Source organism: Scyliorhinus canicula, chromosome 10 (genome assembly GCF_902713615.1).
Source record: "Scyliorhinus canicula chromosome 10, sScyCan1.1, whole genome shotgun sequence".
Classification (NCBI taxonomy): Eukaryota; Metazoa; Chordata; class Chondrichthyes; order Carcharhiniformes; family Scyliorhinidae; genus Scyliorhinus; species Scyliorhinus canicula.
The window spans coordinates 18,709,138-18,735,920 of NC_052155.1; the positions used below are offsets into that span (position 1 = coordinate 18,709,138).

The 26,783-nt window shown below is 46.7% G+C and overlaps 1 protein-coding gene across 2 annotated transcripts in view; it reads right to left on the reverse strand.

Moving 5' to 3' along the window:
- The window catches only part of LOC119972262 (guanine nucleotide-binding protein G(s) subunit alpha-like), a 489,412-nt gene that overhangs the window by 268,514 nt on the left and 194,115 nt on the right, over window positions 1-26,783 (reverse strand). The window contains exons 1-4 of one of the 2 annotated variants that reach the window (XM_038808669.1): window positions 9,818-10,057; window positions 9,402-9,474; window positions 8,909-8,963; window positions 8,630-8,749 (exon numbers count right to left, since the gene is read on the reverse strand). In XM_038808669.1, the coding sequence (XP_038664597.1) occupies window positions 8,630-8,749; window positions 8,909-8,963; window positions 9,402-9,474; window positions 9,818-9,956 (387 nt within the window). In that variant the 5' untranslated portion in view covers window positions 9,957-10,057. Of the gene's footprint in view, window positions 1-8,629; window positions 8,750-8,908; window positions 8,964-9,401; window positions 9,475-9,817; window positions 10,058-26,783 lie in introns of those variants that run through there. The other variant, XM_038808668.1, reaches the window with a different exon arrangement.

The following is a 26,783-nucleotide window of genomic DNA, read 5'->3' on the forward strand; positions in this document are numbered from 1 at the left end:
CGCTTATTGTCACGAGTAGGTTTCAATGAGGTTACTGTGAAAAGTCCCTAGTCACCACATTCCGGCGCCTGTCTGGGGAGGCTGGTACGGGAATCAAACCATGCTGCTGGCCTGCTTGGTCTGCTTTAAAAGCCAGCGATTTAGCCGAGTGAGCTAAACCAGCCCCTGGATTGGGAAACTGTCAATGCAACACCCTAATTCAAAAAGGGAGGGATAAACAAAAAGGTAACTTTAGGCCAGTTAGCTTAACTTGTCATTTGGAAAATGGTAAGAGTCCATTATAACTGATGTATTAGCAGAGCATTTAGAAATGCATAATATAATCAAGCAGAGTCAGTCAGCATGGCTTCATAAAGGGGAAATCATGCCTGACAAATTGATTAGAATTTTTTGAGGTAGTAACTCACACAATAGATAAAGGGGAACCAGTAGATGTAATATATTTGGATTTCCAAAAAGCACTTAATAAGGGAACACAGAAAAGGCTACTTATTAAGATAAGAGCCAATGAGGCTCTCGGGAGGGCGCAAGGTAGCATTGTTGCTTCACAGCACCAGGGTCCCTGGTTTGATTCCCAGCTTGGGTGACTTGTCTGCACGGAGTCTGCACGTTCTCCCCGTGTCTGCATGGGTTCCTCCCACACTTCCTGAAAGACGTGCTGTTAGCTAATTTGGACATTCTGAATTCTCCCTCAGTGTACCCGAACAGGCGCTGGAGTGTGGCAATTAGCAGATTTTCACAATAACTTCATTAAGCCTACTTGTGACAATAATAAAGATTATGATGTGTTTGGGGTAGTTTACTAGCACGGATAGAGAATTGGCTAACGGATAGAAGACAGAGTTAAGAGGAGAATTTTCAGGATGGTGACCTGTAACTAGTGGAGTGCCACAGGGATCTGTGCTGGGGCCACAATTATTTACAATATATATTAATGACTTGGACGAGGAAAGTGAATGTATATTGCCAGAGCCTACAGAGCAATATAGTGAGGTTAGCTGAGTGGGCATAAACTTGGCAGGTGGAATATAATGTAGGAAAATGTGAAGTTATGCACTTGGGTAGGAAGAACAAAGGAGCTGAAGATTATTTAAATGGAAAGACTACAGAAAACTGCAGAACAGAGGGATTTGGGGGTCCTCATGCATAAATCACAAAACAAATAGCTTGCCAGTTCAGTAGGCAATTGGGAAGGCAAATGGAATGTTGACTTTTATTTCAAAGGGAATGGAGTATAAAAATAGGAAAATCTTGCTGAAACTATATAAGGCACTATTTAGACCACACTGGAATACTGTGAACAGTTTTGCTCTCCTTATCCAAGGATATATATACTGGCATTGGAGGTAGTGCAGAGAAGGTTCACAAGGTTGATCCGGGTATGGAGGGATTTTCTTACAAGGAGAGGTTGAGTAGGTTTGGCGTGTCCTCATTGGAGTTTAGAAGAATGAGAGGTGACCTTGTTGAGACATGAGGATTTTCAGAGGGCTTGCTCGGGTACATGCTGAGGTGTTGTTTCCCATTGTGGGAGAGTCTAGGGCCAGAGGGTATAATCGAAGAGTAAGGGGTCGCCCGTTTAAGTCACAGATGAGGAGGAATTTCTTCTCTCAGAGGATGGGGAATCTGTGGAATTCTTTACTGCAGAGAGCTGTAGAGGCTGGGTCATTATGTTCAAGGCTGAGATCGACAGATTTTTAATTAGTAAGGGAATATGGGGATAAGGCAGGAAAGAGGAGTTGAGGATTAAATCAGAGCACTCATGATCTCATTGAATGGATAGGCAGACTCGATGGGCTGAATGGCCTACTTCTGCCCCTAGGTCTTATGGCCTAACAAAAAAAAGAAAATGAAACAATCACAGGTACCTAAATTGAATTAAAATCTGTATTGGAAAAAATATTTAGAATAACTAAATTGTCCTTTCAAATTAATCCTTTTCGATGTATCACCCATGAACTGTGAATTCCAGGGCAACACTTTGCTCCATCTACATTTCTTCTTACACGTGCTCATTACACTCCACTTTACCCAGTAATAAATAATTTTAAATTTAGACAACACCTACATTTGAACACTGTGAAGGGTGTAGGTTGCTTTCTCAGCAGCTGAGACCCTGGCACCAGTTGGAATTTAATGCCCTCCCCCATGGCGCCATGGATCTTCTCTCCGCCCTGCCAATTGAGGTCCTAGAGTGGGTAATTAATGCTCGCTTAGGACCTCAATCTGCCCACGCTGGTATTCAACCAGCAGCAGAAAGGGAAATAGGCATGCAGAAAGCTTGAAAAGCGAACCCTGTTGATGTTGCCTGCCTGCATCCGGCAGGTATCCATCATTATCAGGCACTCGGTGTCTGATCGAGGGACCTGGATTCACGATTGGAAGGCTCACTGAGAGCCAACCTGCTGCTGACCCTTCCCTGTCCTCCTCCCCTCTGACACCCACATTAAGAAACCCACCCATCATCACTCAACTGTGCCTGGGTCCATGATGATTCTCAGCCTTGGGTGGCTGCAGTACTGGCAGCAAACACCGCCTGCCTGGTGGCACTGCCAAGCAATGACAAGCTGCTGGCTTGGATTAGTCGACAGCTCTTGATGGACAGGGCTCCCAGCCCAGGGTCCCAGGAAAGGCCCACTGCTGCCCGGTGAAGTGCCCAATTAGTACGGGGTGGCTTTCTCGAAAAAAGGCAACATGAGGTTCTCACTGCCTCTCATCTCTTCATTTAAATGCTGTCCAGCCTTATAGACAAGTCTGTTTACGAAACTCTTTTTTTGGAAAAGCCTTTGAAAAACAAATTCCATCAAAAATCTGTTACTTTATACAGAGTGAAAAGTTAAACATGGGTCAAAACCTTTGTTTCTTATCAAACATACTGTAAAGATACTGCAAAGATTACGGACAACAAGTTCTTTGCTAAAAAGACATAAAAGCCAATCACCACCCTTTTTAGACAGAACCTTTGTATCATTCTGACCCAGCCAAACTCTAGGGACCACTGCCAATTATCCTGGGCCCAAATGGCACCATCCCAAGAGTATCCACAGTCATTACAAAAACCACTGTGTAATAATGTTCTTTCTTCCAAGTACAATGCAACTGTGCAATTACTTCATAAAATAAAGATATTTGTTTTCCCGGGGGAAAAAATACTTGATTTTCTGGACAATGCTTAAGCGCTTCTCAATATTCAAACTGTCTGTCAGCATCCAACCATTTGATACTGTGAGTTCCACCATTGAACAAACACAACTTTTTAAAAAATGACCCTTTTATTGGATGTGGGCGTTGCCAGGTCAAGACGGCAGCTTTCCATTTGAGGATTAGTGAACCAGATGGTTTTTTTTTTGCAACAATCAATGGTCAGCATTACTGAGACTAGTTTTGGATTCCAAATTTTATTAATTGAATTTAAATTCCACTAGGTGCTATGGTGGGATTTGAACCCTTGTCCCCAGATTTTTAACCAGGGCATCTGGATGACCAGTCCATTGACATCACCACGATGCTACCAGCTCGCCTAAATAGTAGCATTTTTAACAAGGTTCAATGCAGCAAACTGGGAAAATGAAGCAAAATTAAGATTCTATATTATTATTAATATGAATACCTTAAAATGGGAGTGTGCAATATACATCAATACTGTTATAGAATCGCTGATAAACTAACAGGGTGGATTAATGAAGACAATGCAGTAGATGTTGTACTTAGGGACTTTCAAAAGGCTTCTGATAAAGCAACTCGTAACGTATTTACTTGGAAAATAGATGCAGATGGTAAGGAAGGAACAGTGATAACTTGGGTACATAATTGGCTAAGGGATTAGAGGCAGAGTTGAAGGGATGTTGTTCTGAATGGGGAAGTACTTAGTGGGTTCTCCCAAAGGGTATCAGGATAATTTTGTTCTTGTATATAAAGCACCTACGAGATGTGCAATTTTGAAGTTTACAGAAGGTACTATTTACTAAACTGCCACATTTTGTATGTATGGCAGCAGTAGACTTCAGGAAGACCACGGACCTCGTGCAGATAGGTTTGAGGTGATGCACTTTGGGAGAAACAACATGGAGAGGCAGCATGGTCTGTACTTTTAGGGAGTGGAGGAACATTCATTGGGACCCGAGCATGCATATTCACAAATCATCACAGAATCATAGAATCCCTACAGTGCAGAAGGAGGCCATTCGGCCTATCAAGTCTGCACCAACCCTCTGAAAGAGCACTCTACCTAGGCCCAAACCCCACATTATCTCCATAACCATACCTAGGGCCAATTTAGCAGAGCCAATCCACCTAACCACACATCTTTGGACTGTGTGAGGAAATCGGAGCACCCAATGTTGGACTGAAGATTGCAGGGCAAATTGATAAAGCAGTTAAAAATAATTGTTTCAAAAAATGCTTTTTCCAAAATATTCGTAGTGAAAACAAAAACAAGGAAATCATGTGAAGCTTCGCAAATAACTGGTAAGGCCTCATCTGCGGTATTGTGTATAATTTTGGCCATCATACTTTAAAGGATGTTCTGGAGGGCACTGAGAAAGTTTACCAGGATGATACCAGAGATGGGGCAGTTTAGTTTTCGGGAAAGAATGGAAAAACTGGTATGGCTGTCCTTAAGTGGCGCAGGTTGAGCGGTAGCGAAGGTTGAGCGGAGACCAAATAGAGTTTTCGATTAAGCATGTGGGAAGAAACTGTTTCCTCTGGCTAGTTCAGTAACCAGCGGCCATAGTTTTGAAATAATTAGCAAAAGAACTAGGAGAGCAAATCAGGAAACATTTCTCTACTTAGAAGGTTAAGACCTGGATTCACTACCTGAAAAGGCGGTAGAATCAGCTTCCCTAAAACTTTAAAAGGCGACTGGACATACTGGTCAAATTGACTGTGGACTATGATTCACAGTATTATGTATCAATTCTACTCACCTCAAGTATCAGTGCAGTTTGTCAGCAAGTACTAAAAGAATTGAAAACTAGTCTTCATATTGAGCATGCGTTTACCTCACGGATGTTGAACAATGGCTTCCACCAGCCGTGAATGCCAGGAATTATTTTTTTTTAAAACTATAATTTACCTTTAATCTTAATCACACATTGAGATTACCCTCCTACAAGGTCATGATTACTTCATCGGAAAAATGCAAGCATATTAGTTCCACGTAATCCAGATAATGCCAATGCTATTCTGATTTATTATCATGAATAAATATCTTGAAACACAATCTGTTCAAAAATCAGCCACACCAATTTTGTGCAATTCAGTGATCCAGAAATGAGTGGCCTGCTGGTCGAAGACCAAACCTAAAATTAAATATCAACGTAACTGGCTGAATGAATGAGGGAATTTGCAAATTCAGATAAAGGCATAAAGTACCAACAACTGTTAAACAACAAGCTTGCTCTGCCCTATTTAGCAACTTGCAAGTTTGTGAATTTGAATTTTGAACAGAACTCTTGGATTTTAATTGTTAAAACCAACCAGAAATACAGATGAACAATATCACAAAATTCAACAGAAATGACCATTCATTATGATAAAGACCCAGGTAAACTCATTCACATTATAATCCTCATCTTGAATTTGACAAGACAGCCCAAACAGCATTTTTCCAGCTCATTTCAAATATACTGAACAATTAAAAATGAATATATATTTTAAAGCAATGCTGTATATCGAAGCACCAATGTTTACTGACGCAAGAGTGGAGGTACAATAAGTTTGCAATCTCTTCAATTCACTTAAGATACAGACCCCAAAGAGTTTGCAACATTAGCCACATTACTGCCTTTCACTTGCTGCCTTTAAAATGGATATACCTGCTCCCCACTGTAAATCATCACTAAATTTCTAACATGTGACACAGGGTTTTTGCAGGCAGTTTTCTGACCTTTGAGCTGCAATTGTACTGTACAGGAGGAAAGGCGCAAACATTATTTTTAGCTCAAAAACTGTCAATTTAGTCTAGTTGCTATTATTAGGTCTTGAACTGTGAACACACTGAATTTATTACAGTTATACTTTTCATTCTACAATTAGAACCAAACCTCTTAAAATTAACAGAGTTAAAAATTATTTGAAGTTACTTATTGACCTCAAAACAAGTCAGGAGTTTACAAAGTATTTAGGCTCCAAGTTTAGACAATGGCTCACATCAACAAATCAAAAATTATATCAAATCCTCAACCACCAGCCAAATGTCTTCATTTGCAGTTCCTTTCACAATACAATCAAATCGCCAGCAAATCAAAATTTGCCGTCAGAAAATACGATCTTTCCATTTTCACATTTTGCAACGCATGTCCTTTTTTAAACAAATAGTTGGTTTACTGAGCAAAATTCATAATAAACAGCTAAATGTAGGTTATAATTGTCTTTAATGACACTTTATGATGGCTTGTTTTCTTAATTGAACACGTTTATTGCATAGTCATGTATACATATATGGATAAAAACGAATATCAGCAAGTAAAACAAAAAAACCTAATCGGAAAATGTAACAAAATGAAGTGACAGATTACTAAGTATGCCACACAGAAAAACATCACTATAACCAAAGTGAGCACTTTTGTATCATCACATTCTACCGATAATACTGTTTCAGAGCAACAACTCACGCTTATACCTTGCCTTTAATGACCCAAAGGGCTTCACATTAGTGCTATCAAACAAAATTTGATGCCAAGCCACATAAGGGGCTATCTGAACACGCAAACAAAACCTTGATCAGAAGGGTAGATTTGAAAGAGTTTCTTAAAGAGGGAGACGTGAAGCTGTAAAAGTTTAAGGAGGGAATTCTAGAGCATAATATCTGATTAATAGGAATTCATGAATCCTGAACCAGAACAATGTTATGCCTTTAACATAATTTGTTTGCTGTTCCCAATCTATACATTAAAGAAGGTGATGGCACAATCTCGTGAAATCTTATCTGAGAAAACCATAATCTGTTAAAGATACACCACGTCATCAATGAGGTTGGGGAAGTCTTCCATGCCACAGAACAAGAACTTTTCTCAAACAACTTTTGCACATGCTCTCCGAAATAGCATATCCAATAATTAGGCTGCCATTTCATGCGCAGTAAATTACTTTGTTCCATAAACCTAACTGTAGTCATATTACATTCAAATAAAATGGCTAATGAGTAAATCTTCAAAAGGGAAAGATAATCTAAACTGAATGAATTGAAGTTTTAAAAAATAATCTTTTCTTCCTCCCTTAAAATTAGTTCTTATACATTTTGGACAAGAAAGATTGTAATAGGCTCTTTATAACTGACAGCACAGCAAAGCAAAACAGAGAAAAGAGAGACATTTCACTATATTTCATGGAGTACTTTTACTAAATATACACTAAACAACACACTTGGGCACATTTATCAGAAACAAGTCGATAAACTCAACTGATAAAGAAACTTCAGCACAGTAGTTTAAAAAGGGCCTTCAATGAAACAGATTTCCTTACATCAGTTTCTTTATGCAAAATGATACAACTGTACAATAACAGAATCAACTGTACACTTTAAGAGAAAATGAAAGCAACAGACTCTGATAAATTATAACAGAACTGCAGGATAATTTTACATATTGCAAATTACAAGCCAATTGATTCTGAACCCCAAAACAAGAACATTATTAGGATTTGAAACGTTGATTAAATTTTTTTAAGCTACATTTGTAGGCTGTTTCTATTCAAATTTGCACCAAATTCTCTACCAATGGCCACCAGTTTCAATGTGACAGCTTGCCATGCTGATATGATGGGGTTTTCTGATTGAAGCATTAATAACTGGGGTGTTATCATGGCAAATTTATCATGAAATATTGCAATTGAATAAATAGTGAGCACCACTAAGTTAGTATCCAAGCAATATGATTACAATCATGTTCTTAGTAAGCCTGTCATATAGGCTACAGCAGTTCGCAAGGTCCTATAATAGACTGATGACATTGCTAACAAAGCTTATTCGCTGCTGATCAGAATGATCTGCTTTTTGAACACAATCCTGCATACTATTGAGCATCAGGATGAAGCATGCATTCAACTGTGTACATTTTTGGGTGCTTCCCTGAGCTTTGCTGCCATGGAAACCAATGTAAATTTCCATATTACACAGCAGCCGTTATGGACCAAGGACAGAACGTTAGATCCGCTTTTAAACTATTTGAAACTCAGGGCAGCACGGTGGAACAGTGGGTTAGCCCTGCTGCCTCACGGCGCCGAGGTCCCAGGTTCAATCCCAGCTCAGGGTCACTGTCCGTGTGGAGTTTGCACATTCTCCCTGTGTTTTTGTGGGTTTCATCCCCACAACCCGAAGATGGGCAGGCTAGGTAGATTATTCACGCTAAATTGCCCCTTAATTAGAAAAAAGGAATTGGGTACTCTAAAAAAAATTTTTTTTTTTTTTTTAAATAAAAAATAACTATTTGAAACTCTTCACGACTTTAACATCTGCCATCTCGAAGTCCTAGTTTTCGGCTAGCATTTAGAATTGTGCTGCAATGGGGGTCAGTTGGGAGAGAAACAAGCCCACGCAAGGAAGATATCGGCAAGTAGGCAAAACATGAATCAATCCCCAAAACAAAGACATGCATTTCCAACAATTAATATTTAAAACGTCAACATTTCTTACCTGTGTGTATTCGAAGTCTGAAAGATGGACTAAAGTTTTGATGTAATCCAACCGAAACTGGTGTTCTGGGTTGGCTAATTGGACTGGGGGTATTAAAGTGCTCATTGCTGAGACTATTGTCTAAAAATGGATAGAAAATAGTTACAGGCATTAATCTGATTGAATATGGGATAATCCATTTGACAAAACTGGATTTGTGTTCATATGCCAAAAATCAAAGGCCTTCCCAGTGATATCAATGCCTTTTTTTAAAAATGGAAATAAACTATTAGCACTTACCACTATAGCATCTTTAATATTTTTCCTAATATCTTGTACTTTCAGTTTCTTCTCTCTGCATGAGAAAGTAACAGGAATTGTTTGATTTGACTCAATGCTAACATGCCTTCATTCAGTTCATGATCAAATTAAATTTAATGCATTATCAAGGAATCTATTACAGATAGGAGAGAAAACGAGGGGAAGAATATTATACAGTAAAGATACCAACATTGCGATGGTTGGGGGTGGGGGGGAAGAGTTGTCGCCATGTTGTTGCTATTTCAGGGCCCTGCAAAAGCTACTGCAATAACATCAATACAAGAGAAAAAATATTTGCCAACCTAGCCTTCTAATGCTGTCAGAGATAGAGAAAACACCTTCGAGTGCCCACATACCACCCCCCCCCCCCCTCCCCCCAATTACTGAGGAAATATATTCACTCCCACCCACTCACACCCTCTTCCTACTTCACTCTCGGCTACAATCAGACAATGTGACGGTCGCCACTTACTCGGCATTAAATCCATTGACGTGCAAGATCCGCATTTGCTTGACAATTGTACTTTTCCCAGATTCACCGGCCCCTAGAGGGGGAAATAAAAATCAGATTTAAGAAAAAAGGCAGAACATCCAGAACACAAATATCAGTGACAACCCCCCTACCCCCCACACACAGACACCCACATATATAACATATATATATATATATATAATGTATACACCCCATACACATATATAATGTTTAGCCCCCCCCCCCCCCCCCCCCCCAAACACATATCTACACAGAGGGAGTGGAGTGGCTCTATCTGTGTATCGCCTGTTGGAATCAGCACCAGCAGCCTCCCTCCCTCCCTCTCTCGGCCGAGCGGAGGCTTCTCACTGACATTATGTTGCCATGAAGAGGATAGAGTGTATCGCGGCTCTTACCCAGCAGCAGCAGCCGGTGGGTCGCTTTATACGCCTGCCTGTCTTTCTGTAACTGTTTCTCGATTTTTTTGTTGGCTTCGCGCTGGGCTTTCTCGTCGTGTCGCTGATCTTCAGTCTTGCTGTTCCCTAAACAACCCATCGCTGGCTCTCCTCTTCTCCTTCTCCCTCTCTCTCTCTCCCTTTCCTTCTCTCCACCCCTTGCTTTTTTTCTCCCCTCCTCTTTTATTTATATAAATATATATGGAGAGAAAACCCCCCCTCCACACACACACACATGCACAAGGAGGGAGATGGCCCTCTCTCTCTCCCTGTGTAAAGGGGGTGATGGGGGATGTCCGTCACTAACGCCCCCCCCCCCCCGAATCTTTTTCAAAAAGAAAACAGGAAAAAAAGCCTCAAATAACCATTTCAATTTTTAAAAAATACCCCCCCCGAAAAAAATCGACACGGCAGCAGCAAAATATTACAAATCGTTCAGCGATAAACTAGATGGTTGCCGCCAACAGACGCTGGCGGATGATATAGGAATATAAATATTTTTAAAAATTCTATAAATATCCACACACACAGACAGAGCGAGAGAGAGATATATAACAGGAGAGTGGAGCCGGAGGCGCGGACACTGCAGCTCCGCCTGTTGAGGCGCGGTCCCGCTCTCTCTCTCACACAGCGGGAATCACAGCTTCCAGCACAAACCCCCACAGTCCCAGCACAAACCCCCACAGTCCCAGCACAAACCCCCACAGTCCCAGCACAAACCCCCACAGTCCCAGCACAAACCCCTTCAGTCCCAGCACAAAACCCACAGTCCCAGCACAAACCCCTTCAGTCCCAGCACAAACCCCTTCAGTCCCAACACAAAACCCCCACAGTCCCAGCACAAACCCCCAGAGTCCCAGCACAAAACCCCCAGAGTCCCAGCACAAAACCCCCAGAGTCCCAGCACAAAACCCCCAGAGTCCCAGCACAAAACCCCCAGAGTCCCAGCACAAAACCCCCAGAGTCCCAGCACAAAACCCCCAGAGTCCCAGCACAAAACCCCCAGAGTCCCAGCACAAAACCCCCAGAGTCCCAGAACAAAACCCCTACAGTCCCAGCACAAAACCCCTACAGTCCCAGCACAAAACCCCTACAGTCCCAGCACAAAAACCACAGTCCCAGCACAAAACCCACAGTCCCAGCACAAACCCCCAGAGTCCCACCACAAACCCATCAGTCCCAGCACAGACCCCCCTCAGTCCCAGCACAAACCCCCACAGTCCCAACATAAACCCCCACAGTCCCAGCACAAACCCCACAGTCCCAGCACAAACCCCCACAGTCCCAGCACAAACCCCCACAGTCCCAGCACAAAACCCACAGTCCCAGCACAAAACCCCCACAGTCCCAGCACAAAACCCCCACAGTCCCAGCACAAACCCCCCAGAGTCCCAGAACAAAACCCCTACAGTCCCAGCACAAAACCCCTACAGTCCCAGCACAAAACCCCTACAGTCCCAGCACAAAAACCACAGTCCCAGCACAAACCCCCAGAGTCCCAGCACAAACCCATCAGTCCCAGCACAAACCCCTTCAGTCCCAGCACAAAACCCCCACAGTCCCAACACAAAACCCCCACAGTCCCAGCACAAACCCCCAGAGTCCCAGCACAAACCCCCAGAGTCCCAGCACAAAACCCCCAGAGTCCCAGCACAAAACCCCCAGAGTCCCAGCACAAAACCCCCAGAGTCCCAGCACAAAACCCCCAGAGTCCCAGCACAAAACCCCCAGAGTCCCAGCACAAAACCCCCAGAGTCCCAGCACAAACCCCCCACAGTCCCAGCACACACCCTCAGTCCCAGCACAAAACCCTCACACAGCTCCCAGAACAAACCCCCACAGTCCCAGCACACCCTCACTGTCCCAGCACACAACCTCACTGTCCCAGCACACAACCTCACTGTCCCAGCACACACCCTCACTGTCCCAGCACACACCCTCACTGTCCCAGCACACACCCTCACTGTCCCAGCACACGCCATCACAGTCCCAGCACACGCCATCACAGTCCCAGCACACGCCATCACACATCACAGTCCCAGCACACGCCATCACACATCACAGTCCCAGCACACGCCATCACAGTCCCAGCACACGCCATCACAGTCCCAGCACACGCCATCACAGTCCCAGCGCACGCCATCACAGTCCCAGCGCACGCCATCACAGTCCCAGCGCACGCCATCACAGTCCCAGCGCACGCCATCACAGTCCCAGCGCACGCCATCACAGTCCCAGCGCACGCCATCACAGTCCCAGCGCACGCCATCACAGTCCCAGCGCACGCCATCACAGTCCCAGCTCACGCCATCACAGTCCCAGCTCACGCCATCACAGTCCCAGCACACGCCATCACAGTCCCAGCACACGCCATCACAGTCCCAGCACACGCCATCACAGTCCCAGCACACACCATCAGTCCCAGCACACACCATCAGTCCCAGCACACACCATCAGTCCCAGCACACACCATCAGTCCCAGCACACACCCTCACTGTCCCAGCACACGCCATCACAGTCCCAGCACACGCCATCACACATCACAGTCCCAGCACACGCCATCACGCCATCACAGTCCCAGCACACGCCATCACAGTCCCAGCACACGCCATCACAGTCCCAGCACACGCCATCACAGTCCCAGCACACGCCATCACAGTCCCAGCACACGCCATCACAGTCCCAGCGCACGCCATCACAGTCCCAGCGCACGCCATCAGAGTCCCAGCGCACGCCATCACAGTCCCAGCGCACGCCATCACAGTCCCAGCGCACGCCATCACAGTCCCAGCACACACCATCACAGTCCCAGCGCACGCCATCACAGTCCCAGCACACACCATCAGTCCCAGCACACGCCATCACAGTCCCAGCACACGCCATCACAGTCCCAGCACACGCCATCACAGTCCCAGCACACGCCATCACAGTCCCAGCGCACGCCATCACAGTCCCAGCACACACCATCAGTCCCAGCACACACCATCAGTCCCAGCACACACCATCAGTCCCAGCACACACCCTCACTGTCCCAGCACACCCCCCTCACACAGCTCCCAGCACACACCCTCACACAGCTCCCAGCACACACCCTCACAGTCCCAGCACACACCCTCACAGTCCCAGCACACGCCATCACACATCACAGTCCCAGCACACGCCATCACAGTCCCAGCACACGCCATCACAGTCCCAGCACACGCCATCACAGTCCCAGCACACGCCATCACAGTCCCAGCACATGCCATCACAGTCCCAGCACACGCCATCACAGTCCCAGCACACGCCATCACAGTCCCAGCACACGCCATCACAGTCCCAGCACACGCCATCACAGTCCCAGCACACATCATCACAGTCCCAGCACACACCATCACAGTCCCAGCACACACCATCAGTCCCAGCACACACCATCAGTAAAGGCACACACCCTCACTGTCCCAGCACACCCCCCTCACACAGTTCCCAGCACACACCCTCACAGTCCCAGCACACACCCTCACAGTCCCAGCACACACCATCACAGTCCCAGCACACACCCTCACAGTCCCAGCACACACCCCTCCCAGCTCCCAGTACAAATCCCTCACAGCTCCCAGTACAAACCCCTCACAGCGCCCAGCACAAACCCCTCACAGCACAAAACGCTTCCTGCACAAAAAACTCACAATCCCACATCCACAAGCGAAAACTTACGCAAGACGTCAAAAGCACAGTTGGAAAATCAAAGCGGTGAATACAAGATAGTTAAAAACAGAAAGAAACTGATGCCGATCTGATGGGTTATTTTCTATCACATCTACTCTTGTCCCGGGTCCAGTCAGAGCGGTGAATCAGGCGAGTACACATTGGAATAGGGCTGAGTGAGGGTGCTGAGGTGGGAGAAGGTTCATCCTCCCCGGTATATTCTTGCTGAAGGCTTATGTGGTAAAAAAAAGCACCGGTTGGAGGTGGGGAATGGAGTTTGAAGACATTTCCCATTGCGAGCAGCACAGTCACCCCGAGCTGGCAGCGGATCAGCCCCCCGTGACCGGCTGGAGGCTACTCAGAAATGAAACCACCACTGCCATCAGCAGCACCCCCCCCCCCCCCCCCCCCTCACCATCATACACCACTCACACCTCCCTTACACCCCTCACCATCAACCCCCCTCACCACTCACACCCCCACCCCCTCACACCACCCTCACCCCCCTCACCATCAACCCCCCTCACCCCCTCACACCACCCCCACCCCCTCACACCACTCACACCCCCACCCCCACACCATCCCCACCCCCCATCAAACCCCTTCATCATCATACACCACTCACACTACCCCCCTCACCTCACACCACCCTCATCTCACCCCCACACAACCCCCATCCCACAATCAAACCCCCTCACCATCATACACCACTCACACTACCGCCCCTCACCTCCCCCTCACCATCATACACCACTCAAACCATTCCACCCCTCACCTCACCCCCATCACACACCCCAACCCCCCTCACCATCGTACACCATTCACATGACCCCACCCACCTCACCCCCACCCCCATCACCCCCCCACCATCATACACCATTTACACTACCCCTCACCTCACACTACCCCCCTCACCTCACACCACCCTCACCCCCTCGCCTCACCCCATCACATCCCCCACCCCCCTCACCATCGTACACCACTCACACTACTCCCCCCCACCCCATCACACCCCCCCAACACCCTCACCATCGTACACCACTCCCACCACCCTCACCTCACACTACCCCTCACCTCAGTCCCAACACACACCCTCAGCTCACCCCATCACTCCCTTCACACCACCCCCACCCCGCCCCCTCACCCCGCCATCGTACACCACTCACACTACCCCAACCCCCTCACCTCAAACCACCCCTTCACCTCACCACTTCACACCACCCCCCCTCACCATCATACACCACTCACACCCCCCTCAAACCACCACCACACCACACATAGAACATAGAACGATACAGCGCAGTACAGGCCCTTCGGCCCTCGATGTTGCACCGACATGGAAAAAATCTAAAGGCCATCTAACCTACACTATGCCCTTATCATCCATATGCTTATCCAATAAATTTTTAAATGCCCTCAATGTTGGCGTGTTCACTACTGTTGCAGGTAGGGCATTCCATGGCCTCACCACTCTTTGCGTAAAAAACCCACCTCTGACCTCTGTCCTATATCTATTACCCCTCAATTTAAGGCTATGTCCCCTCGTGCTAGCCACCTCCATCCGCGGGAGAAGGCTCTCGCTGTCCACCCTATCTAACCCTCTGATCATTTTGTATGCCTCTATTAAGTCACCTCTTAACCTTCTTCTCTCTAACGAAAACAACCTCAAGTCCATCAGCCTTTCCTCATAAGATTTTCCCTCCATACCAGGCAACATCCTGGTAAATCTCCTCTGCACCCGTTCCAAAGCTTCCACGTCCTTCCTATAATGAGGCGACCAGAACTGTACGCAATACTCCAAATGTGGCCGTACTAGAGTTTTGTACAACTGCAACATGACCTCGTGGCTCCGGAATTCAATCCCTCTACCAATAAAGGCCAACACACCATAGGCCTTCTTCACAACCCTATCAACCTGGGTGGCAACTTTCAGGGATCTATGTACATGGACACCGAGATCCCTCTGCTCATCCACACTACCAAGAATTTTACCATTAGCCAAATATTCCGCATTTCTGTTATTCTTTCCAAAGTGAATCACCTCACACTTCTCCACATTAAACTCCATTTGCCACCTCTCAGCCCAGCTCTGCAGCTTATCTATGTCCCTCTGTAACCTGCAACATCCTTCCGCACTGTCTACAACTCCACCGACTTTAGTGTCGTCTGCAAATTTACTCACCCATCCTTCTGCGCCCTCCTCCAGGTCATTTATAAAAATGACAAACAGCAACGGCCCCAGAACAGATCCTTGTGGTACGCCACTCGTAACTGAACTCCATTCTGAACATTTCCCATCAACTACCACTCTCTGTCTTCTTTCAACTAGCCAATTTCTGATCCACATCTCTAAATCACCCTCAATCCCCAGCCTCCGTATTTTCTGCAATAGCCGACCGTGGGGAACCTTATCAAACGCTTTACTGAAATCCATATACACCACATCAACTGCTCTACCCTCGTCTACCTGTTCAGTCACCTTCTCAAAGAACTCGATAAGGTTTGTGAGGCATGACCTACCCTTCACAAAACCATGCTGACTGTCCCTAATCATATTATTCCGATCTAGATGATTATAAATCGTATCTTTTATAATCCTCTCCAAGACTTTACCCACCACAGACGTTAAGCTCACCGGCCTATAGTTACCGGGGTTATCTCTACTCCCCTTCTTGAACAAAGGGACCACATTTGCTATCCTCCAGTCCTCTGGCACTATTCCTGTAGCCAATGATGACCTAAAAATCAAAGCCAAAGGCTCAGCAATCTCTTCCCTGGCTTCCCAGAGAATCCTAGGATAAATCCCACCCGGCCCCGGGGACTTATCTATTTTCACCTTGTCCAGAATTGCCAACACTTCTTCCCTACGCACCTCAATGCCATCTATTCTAATAGCCTGGGTCTCAGCATTCTCCTCCACAATATTATCTTTTTCTTGAGTGAATACTGACGAAAAGTATTCATTTAGTATCTCACTTATCTCCTCAGCCTCCACACACAACTTCCCACCGCTGTCCTTGACTGGCCCTACTCTTACCCTAGTCATTCTTTTATTCCTTACATACCTATAGAAAGCTTTTGGGTTTTCCTTGATCCTACCTGCCAAAGACGTCTGATGTCCCCTCCTTGCTCGTCTCAGCTCTCTCTTTAGATCCTTCCTCGCTTCCTTGTAACTATCAAGCGCCCCAACTGAAACTTCACGCCTCATCTTCACATAGGCCTCCTTCTTCCTCTTAACAAGAGATTCCACTTCTTTGGTAAACCACGGTTCCCTCGCTTGACCCCCTTCCTCCCTGCCTGACTGGTACGTACTTATCAAGAACATGCAATAGCTGTTCCTTGAACAAGCTCCACATATCCAGTGTGCCCAACCCTTGCAGCCTACTTCTCCAACCAACACATCCTAAGTCATGTCTAATGGCATCATAATTGCCCTTCCCCCAGCTATAACTCTTGCCCTGCGGGGTATACTTATCCCTTTCCATCACTAACGTAAAGGTCACCGAATTGTGGTCACTGTTTCCAAAGTGCTCACCTACCTCCAGATCTAACACCTGGCCTGGTTCATTACCCAAAACCAAATCCAATGTGGCCTCGCCTCTTGTTGGCCTGTCAACATATTGTGTCAGGAAACCCTCCTGCACACATTGTACAAAGAATGACCCATCTAATGTACTCGAACTATATCTTTTCCAGTCAATATTTGGAAAGTTAAAGTCTCCCATAACAACTACCCTGTTACTTTCGCTCTTTTCCAGAATCATCTTCGCCATCCTTTCCTCTACATCATCTCCCCCTCACACCACCCCCACTCACCTCACACCACCATCACCCCCTCACCTCACACCACCCCCTCACCTCACACCATCATCCCCCCACATCACCCCCCACCCCTTCACCTCAGACCAGCATCACACCCACCCCGTTACCTCACTCCATCATCACCCCTCCCTCACACCAGCATCACCCCCCTCACACCCCCCCCACCCCACTCCTCACACCACCATCACCCCCTCACCTCACACCATCACCCCCTCACCTCACACCATCATCCCCTCACATCACCCCCCCACCCCTTCACCTCAGACCAGCATCACACCCACCCCGTTACCTCACTCCATCAGCACCCCTCCCTCACACCAGCATCACCCCCCTTACACCCCCTACCCCACCCCTCACACCATCAGCAGCCCCCTCACACCACCCCACCCCCACCCTCACATCACACCATCATCAACCCCCCCACTCACACCACCCCTACACCACCATAAGATCATAAGACATAGGAGCAGAATTAGGCCACTCGGCCCATCAGCTCCTCCATTCAATCATGGCTGATATTTTTCTCATCCCCATTCTCCTGCCTTCTCCCCATATTCACCAAAGAGAAGGAATTGGTGGATGTTGAGTCTGGAGAAGGGTGTGTAGATAGCCTGGGTCACATTGAGATCCAAAAAGACGAGGTGTTGGGTGTCTTGAAAAATATTAAGGTAGATAAGTCCCCAGGGCCTGATGGGATCTACCCCAGAATACTGAAGGAAGCTCGAGAGGAAATTGCTGAGGCCTTGACAGAAATCTTTGGATCCTCACTGTCTTCAGGTGATGTCCCGGAGGACTGGAGAATAGACAATGTTGTTCCTTTGTTTAAGAAGGGTAGCAAGGATAATCCAGGGAACTACAGGCCGGTAAGCCTTATGTCAGTGGTAGGGAAATTACTGTAGAGAATTCTTCGAGGCAGGATCTACTCCCATTTGGAAGCAAATGGATGTATTAGTGAGAGGCAGCATGGTTTTGTGAAAGGGAGGTCGTGTCTCACTAACTTGATAGAGTTTTTCAAGGAGGTCACAGAGATGATTGATGCAGGTAGGGAAGCGGATGTTGTCTATATGGACTTCAGTAAGGCCTTTGACAAGGTCCCTCATGGTAGACTAGTACAAAAGGTGAAGTCACATGGGATCAGGGATGAACTGGCAAGGTGGATACAGAACTGGATAGGTCATAGAAGGCAGAGAGTAACACTGGAAGGGTGCTTTTCTAATTGGAGGGCTGTGACTAGTGGTGTTCCGCAGGGTTCAGTGCTGGGACCTTTGCTGTTCGTAGTCTATATAAACGATTTGGAGGAAAATGTAACTGGTCTGATTAGTAAGTTTGCAGACGACTCAAAGGTTGGTGGAATTGCGGATAGCGATGAGAACTGTCAGAGGATACAGCAGGATTTACATTGTTTGAAGACTTGGGCGGAGAGATGGCAGATGGAGTTTAATCCGGACAAATGTGAGGTAATGCATTTTGGAAGGTCTAATGCAGGTAGGAAATATACAGTGAATGGTAGAACCCTCAAGAGTATTGAAAGTCAGAGAGATCTAGGTGTACAGGTCCACAGGTCACAGAAAGGGGCAACACAGGTGGAGAAGGTAGTCAAGAAGGCATACGGCATGCTTGCCTTCATTGGCCGGGGCATTGAGTATAAGAATTGGCAAGTCATGTTGCAGCTGTATAGAACCTTAGTTGGGCCACACTTGGAGTATAGTGTTCAATTCTGATCGTCACACTACCAGAAGGATGTGGAGGCTTTAGAGAGGGTGCAATAGAGATTTACCAGGATGTTGCCTGGTATGGAGGGCATTAGCTATGAGGAGCGGTTGAATAAACTCGGTTTGTTTGGGGCCTCACGGTAGCATGGTGGTTAGCATCAATGCTTCACAGCTCCAGGGTCCCAGGTTCGATTCCCGGCTGGGTCACTGTCTGTGTGGAGTCTGCACGTCCTCCCCGTGTGTGCGTGGGTTTCCTCCGGGTGCTCCGGTTTCCTCCCACAGTCCAAAGATGTGCGGGTTAGGTGGATTGGCCATGCTAAAATTGCCCGTAGTGTAAGGTTAATGGGGGGATTGTTGGGTTACGGGTATACGGGTTACGTGGGTTTAAGTGGGGTGATCATTGCTCGGCACAACATCGAGGGCCGAAGGGCCTGTTCTGTGCTGTACTGTTCTATGTTCTATGTTCTCACTGGAACAACGGAGGTTGAGAGGTGACCTGATAGAGGTCTACAAAATTATGAGGGGCATAGACACAGTGGATACTCAGAGGCTTTTCCCCAGGGTAGAGGGGTCAATAACTAGGGGTTTAAGGTGCGAAGGTAAAGGTTTAGAGGAGATGTACGATGCAAGTTTTTTTACACAGAGGGTAGTGGGTGCCTGGAACTCACTGCCGATGGAGGTGGTGGAAGCAGGGACAATAGTGACATTTAAGGGGCATGTTGACAAATACATGAATAGGATGGGAATAGAGGGATACGGACCCAGAAAGTGTAGAAGATTTTAGTTTAGACGGGCAGCATGGTCGGCACGGGCTTGGAGGGCCAAAGGACCTGTTCCTGTGCTGTACTTTTCTTTGTTCTTTGCTCTATAACCCCTGATCCCCTTATAAATCAATAACCTATCTATCTCTGTCTAAAAGGCACTCAGTAATTTGGCCTCCACAGCCGTCTGCCGAAAAGATTTCCACAGATTCACCACCCTCAGGCTGAAGAAATTCCTCTACATCTCTGTTTTAAAGGATGGTCACTTTAGTATGAGATGGTGTCCTCTGGTTCTAGGTTTTCCAACAAGTGCAAATATCCTCTCCACGTCCACTCTATTTAGGCCTTGCAGTATCCTGTAAGTTTAAATAAGGCCCCCTCATCCTTCTAAACTCCAATGGGTACAGACCCAGAGTCCTCAACCGTTCCTCATACGACAAGCTCTTCATTCCAGGAATCATTTTTATGAACCTCCTCTGGACCATTTCCAAGGGCAGCACATCCTTAGATACGGGGCCCAAAACTGCTCACAATACTCCAAATTGGGTCTGGCCAGAGCCTTATACAGCTTCAGAAGTACATCCATGGTCTTGTATTCTAGCCCTTTTGACATGAATGCTAACATTGCATTTGCCTTCTTAACTGCCGACTGAACCTGACGTTAACCTTAAGAGAATTGTGAACAAGGACCATCACCCCTCCACACCCCCCACCCAGCTACGCTTACTTCCCCTGTACACCCGATAACCTCACATCATACACAAAATCAACGAGCTTCGTTCTAACTGCTAAACACACAGCAGCTTTCAAACAACCCATTCCACGTTAAGTACAACAATTTCGCCATCCGAATGCAATAAATGCATTCCCAGTAACTCTCCCCTGTGGAAATAGGTCCCCTTCCCAGTAACATTTCTCTCCCACTGTAATAAATCCATTCTCTCCAGTAATTGTCTCCCCCACAGAAAAAAATTCACTCCCCCCCCCGTAACTGTATCTCCAACAGTAACAAATCTCCTCTCCGACAGTAACTATCTCTCCCACTGTCATGAATCCACTCTCCCCAGTAACTGCCTATCCCATTGTAATGAATCCACTCTCCCCAGTAACAGTCTCTCCTAGTAATAAATCCACTCGACCCAGTAACTGTATCTCCAACAATAATAAATCCACTCTCCCCAGTAACTGTCTCTGCCTCAGTAATAAATCCATTCTCCCCATAACTGTCTCCACCACAGTAATCAATCCACTCTCTCCAGAAACTGTACCTCCCACAGTAATAAATCCACGCTCCACAGTAACGGTTTCCCCCACAGTAATAAATCCACTCTCCCCAGGAACCGGCTCCCCCACAGGGGGTCAATAACTAGGGGTTTAAGGTGCGAAGGTAAAGGTTTAGAGGTTTAAAGGTTTAAGGTGCGAAGGTAAAGGTTTAGAGGAGATGTACGATGCAAGTTTTTTTACACAGAGGGTAGTGGGTGCCTGGAACTCACTGCCGATGGAGGTGGTGGAAGCAGGGACAATAGTGACATTTAAGGGGCATGTTGACAAATACATGAATAGGATGGGAATAGAGGGATACGGACCCAGAAAGTGTAGAAGATTTTAGTTTAGACGGGCAGCATGGTCGGCACGGGCTTGGAGGGCCAAAGGACCTGTTCCTGTGCTGTACTTTTCTTTGTTCTTTGCTCTATAACCCCTGATCCCCTTATAAATCAATAACCTATCTATCTCTGTCTAAAAGGCACTCAGTAATTTGGCCTCCACAGCCGTCTGCCGAAAAGATTTCCACAGATTCACCACCCTCAGGCTGAAGAAATTCCTCTACATCTCTGTTTTAAAGGATGGTCACTTTAGTATGAGATGGTGTCCTCTGGTTCTAGGTTTTCCAACAAGTGCAAATATCCTCTCCACGTCCACTCTATTTAGGCCTTGCAGTATCCTGTAAGTTTAAATAAGGCCCCCTCATCCTTCTAAACTCCAATGGGTACAGACCCAGAGTCCTCAACCGTTCCTCATACGACAAGCTCTTCATTCCAGGAATCATTTTTATGAACCTCCTCTGGACCATTTCCAAGGGCAGCACATCCTTAGATACGGGGCCCAAAACTGCTCACAATACTCCAAATTGGGTCTGGCCAGAGCCTTATACAGCTTCAGAAGTACATCCATGGTCTTGTATTCTAGCCCTTTTGACATGAATGCTAACATTGCATTTGCCTTCTTAACTGCCGACTGAACCTGACGTTAACCTTAAGAGAATTGTGAACAAGGACCATCACCCCTCCACACCCCCCACCCAGCTACGCTTACTTCCCCTGTACACCCGATAACCTCACATCATACACAAAATCAACGAGCTTCGTTCTAACTGCTAAACACACAGCAGCTTTCAAACAACCCATTCCACGTTAAGTACAACAATTTCGCCATCCGAATGCAATAAATGCATTCCCAGTAACTCTCCCCTGTGGAAATAGGTCCCCTTCCCAGTAACATTTCTCTCCCACTGTAATAAATCCATTCTCTCCAGTAATTGTCTCCCCCACAGAAAAAAATTCACTCCCCCCCCCGTAACTGTATCTCCAACAGTAACAAATCTCCTCTCCGACAGTAACTATCTCTCCCACTGTCATGAATCCACTCTCCCCAGTAACTGCCTATCCCATTGTAATGAATCCACTCTCCCCAGTAACAGTCTCTCCTAGTAATAAATCCACTCGACCCAGTAACTGTATCTCCAACAATAATAAATCCACTCTCCCCAGTAACTGTCTCTGCCTCAGTAATAAATCCATTCTCCCCATAACTGTCTCCACCACAGTAATCAATCCACTCTCTCCAGAAACTGTACCTCCCACAGTAATAAATCCACGCTCCACAGTAACGGTTTCCCCCACAGTAATAAATCCACTCTCCCCAGGAACCGGCTCCCCCACAGTAATAAATGCACTCTCCCCAATAACTGTCCCTCCCACAGTAATAAATCCACTCGCCCCAGGAACCGGCTCCCCCACAGTAATAAATCCACTCGCCCCAGTAGCCGTCTCTCCCACAGAAATGAATCCACTCTCGCCAGTAACCGTCTCCCCCACAGAAATGAATCCACTCTCGCCAGTAACTGTCTCCCCCACAGTAATAAATCCACTTTCCCCAGTAACTGTCTCCCCACAGTAATAAATCAATTTTCCGCCAGTAACTGTCACCTCCACAGTAAAAAATCCACTCTTCCCAGTAACGGTTTCCCCCACAGTAATAAATCCACTCTCCCCAGTAACCGTCTCCCCCATTGTAACAAATCCACTCTCCCCAGTAACTGTCGCCCCCACAGTAATAAATCCACTCTCCCCAGTAACTGCCTCCCCCACAGTAATAAAACCACTCTCCCCAGTAACTGTCCCTCCCACCGTAATAAATCCACGCTCCCCAGTAACCGTCTCTCCCACTGTAATAATTCCACTTTCCCCAGTAACTGTCTCACCACAGTAATAAAACCAGTCCCCCAGTAACTGTCCCTCCCACAGTAATAAATCCACTCTTCCCAGCAACCGTCCCTCCCACTGTAATAAATCCACTCCCCCCAGTAACTGTCTCTCCAACAGTAATAAATCCACGCACCCCAGCAACTGTCTCCCCCACAGCAATAAATCCACTCTCCCCAGTAACGGTTTCCCCCACAGTAATAAATCCAGTCTCCCCAGTAACCGTCTCCCCCAGAGTAACAAATCCACTCTCCCAGTACCTGTCTCTCCCGCAGTAATAAATCCACTCTCCCCAGTAACGGTTTCCCCCACAGTAATAAATCCACGCTCCCCCACAGTAACAAATCCACTCTCCCCAGTAACTGTCTCTCCCACAGTAATAAACCCACTCTCCCCAGTAACTGTCTCTCCTCAGTAATAAATCCACTGTCCCCAGTAACCGTCTCCCCCACAGTAATAAATCCACTCTCCCCAGTAACGGTTTTCCCCACAGTAATAAATCCACGCTCCCCAGTAACTGTCTCCCCCCACAGTAATAAATCCAGTCTCCCCAGTAACTGTCTCCCCCACAGTAATAAATCCACTTTCTCCAGTAACTGTCTCCCCACAGTAATAAATCCACTCTCCCAGTAACTGTCTCTCCCACAGTAACAAATCCACTCTCCCCAGTAACTGTCTCTCCTCAGTAATAAATCCACTCTCCCCAGTAACTGTCTCTCCCACAGTAATAAATTCACTTTCCACCAGTAACTCTCTCTCCACAGTAATAAACCACTCTCCCCAGTAACGGTTTCCCCCACAGTAATAAATCTACTCCCCCCAGTAACTGTCTCTCCTCAGTAATAAATACACTCTCCCCAGTAACCGTCTCCCCCACAGTAATAAATCCACTCTCCCCAATAACTGTCTCTCCCACAGTAATAAATCCACTCGCCCCAGGAACTGTCTCTCCTCAGTAATAAATACACTCTCCCCAGTAACCGTCTCCCCCACAGTAATAAATCCACTCTCCCCAATAACTGTCTCTCCCACAGTAATAAATCCACTCGCCCCAGGAACTGTCTCTCCTCAGTAATAAATCCACTCTCCCCAGTAGCCGTCTCCCCCACAGTAATAAATCCACTCTCCCCAGTAACCCTCTCCCCCACCGTAATAAATCCACTCTCCCCAGTAACGTTTTCCCCCGCAGTAATAAATCTACTCTCCCCAGTAACGGTTTCCCCCACAGTAATAAATCCACTCTCCCCAGTAACGATTTCCGCCTGAGTAATAAATCCACACTCCCCCACAGTAACAAATCCACTCTCCCCAGTAACCGTCTCCCCCACAGCAATAAATTCTCTCCCCAGTAACTGTCTCTCCCACAGTAATGAATCAACGCTCCCCAGTAACTGTCTCTGCTCAGTAACAAATCCACTCCCCCAGTAACTGTCTCTCCCACAGTATTAAATCAACTCTCCCCAGTAACTGTCTCTCATCAGTAATAAATCCACTCTCCCCAGTAACGGTTTCCCCCACAGTAATAACTCCAGTCTCCCCAGTTATGGTTTACCCCCACAGTAATAAATCCACGCTCCCCAGTAACTGTCTCCACCACAGTAATAAATCCACTCTCCCCAGCAACTGTCCCTCCCACTGTAATAAATCCAGTCTCCCCAGCAACTGTCCCTCCCACTGTCATAAATCCACTTTCCCCAGTAACTGTCTCCCCACAGTAATAAACCCCTTTTCCACCAGTAACTGTCTCCTACACAGTAATAAATCCACTCTCCCCAGTAACGGTTTCCCCCACAGTAATAACTCCAGTCTCCCCAGTAACCGTCTCCCCCACAGTAACAAATCCACTCTCCCCAGTAACTGTCTCTACTCAGTAATAAATACACTCTTCCCAGTAACCGTCTCCCCAACAGTAATAAATCCAGTCTCCCCAGTATCTGCCTCCCCCACAGTAATAAATCCACTCTCCCCAGTAATGGTTTCCCCCACAGTAATAAATCCAGTCTCCCCAGTAACTGTCTCCCCTACAGTAATAAATCCACTCTCCCCAGTAACTGTCTCCCCCACAGTAATAAATCCACTCTCCGCAGTAACTGTCTCCCCACAGTAATAAACCCCTTTTCCGCCAGTCACTGTCTCCTACACAGTAATAAATCCACTCTCCCCAGTAACGGTTTCCCCCACAGTAATAACTCCAGTCTCCCCAGTAACCGTCTCCCCCATAGTAACAAATCCACTCTCCCCAGTAACTGTCTCTACTCAGTAATAAATACAATCTCCCCAGTAACCGTCTCCCGGACAGTAATAAATCCAGTCTCCCCAGTAACTGCCTCCCCCACAGTAATAAATCCACTCTCCCCAGTAACTGTCTCTCCCACAGTAATAAATCCACTCTCCCCAGTAACTGTGTCCACTTAGTAATAAATACACTCTCCCCAGTAACCGTCTCCCCAACAGTAATAAATCCAGTCTCCCCAGTAACTGCCTCCCCCACAGTATTAAATCCACTCTCCCCAGTAATAAATCCACTCTCCCCAGTAACTGTGTCCACTCAGTAATAAATACACTCTCCCCAGTAACCGTCTCCCCAACAGTAATAAATCCAGTCTCCCCAGTAACTGCCTCCCCCACAGTAATAAATCCACTCTCCCCTGTAACTGTCTCCCCCACAGTAATAAATCCACTCTCCCCAGTAACTGTCTCTCCCCAGTAATAAATCCACTCTCCCCAGTAACTGTCTCCCCACAGTAATAAATCCATTTTCCGCCAGCAACTGTCTCCTCCACAGTAATAAATCCACTCTCCCCAGTAACGGTTTCCCCCACAGTAATAACTCCAGTCTCCCCAGTAACCGTCTCCCCCATTGTAACAAATCCACTCTCCCCAGTAACTGTCGCTACTCAGTAATAAATCCACTCTCCCCAGTAACTGCCTCCCCCACAGTAATAAATCTACTCCCCCCAGTAACTGTCTCTCCTCAGTAATAAATACACTCTCCCCAGTAACCGTCTCCCCAACAGTAATAAATCCACTCTCCCCAGTAACTGTCTCTCCCACAGTAATAAATCCACTCGCCCCAGGAACTGTCTCTCCTCAGTAATAAATCCACTCTCCCCAGTAACTGTCTCTCCCACTGTAATAAATCCACTCTCCCCAGTAACTGTCGCCCCCACAGTAATAAATACACTCGCCCCAGTAACTGTCCCTCCCAGTAAAATAAATCCACGCTCCCCAGTAACCGTCTCTCCCAAACTAATAAATCCACTTTCCCCAGTAACTGTCCCTCCCACATTAATAAATCCACTATCCCCAGTAATGGTTTTCCCCACAGTAATACATCCACGCTCCCCAGTAACTGTCTCCCCCACAGTAATAAATCCAGTCTCCCCAGAAACTGTCTTCCCCACAGTAATAAATCCACGCTCCCCAGTAACTGTCGCCCCCACAGTAATAAATCCACTCTGCC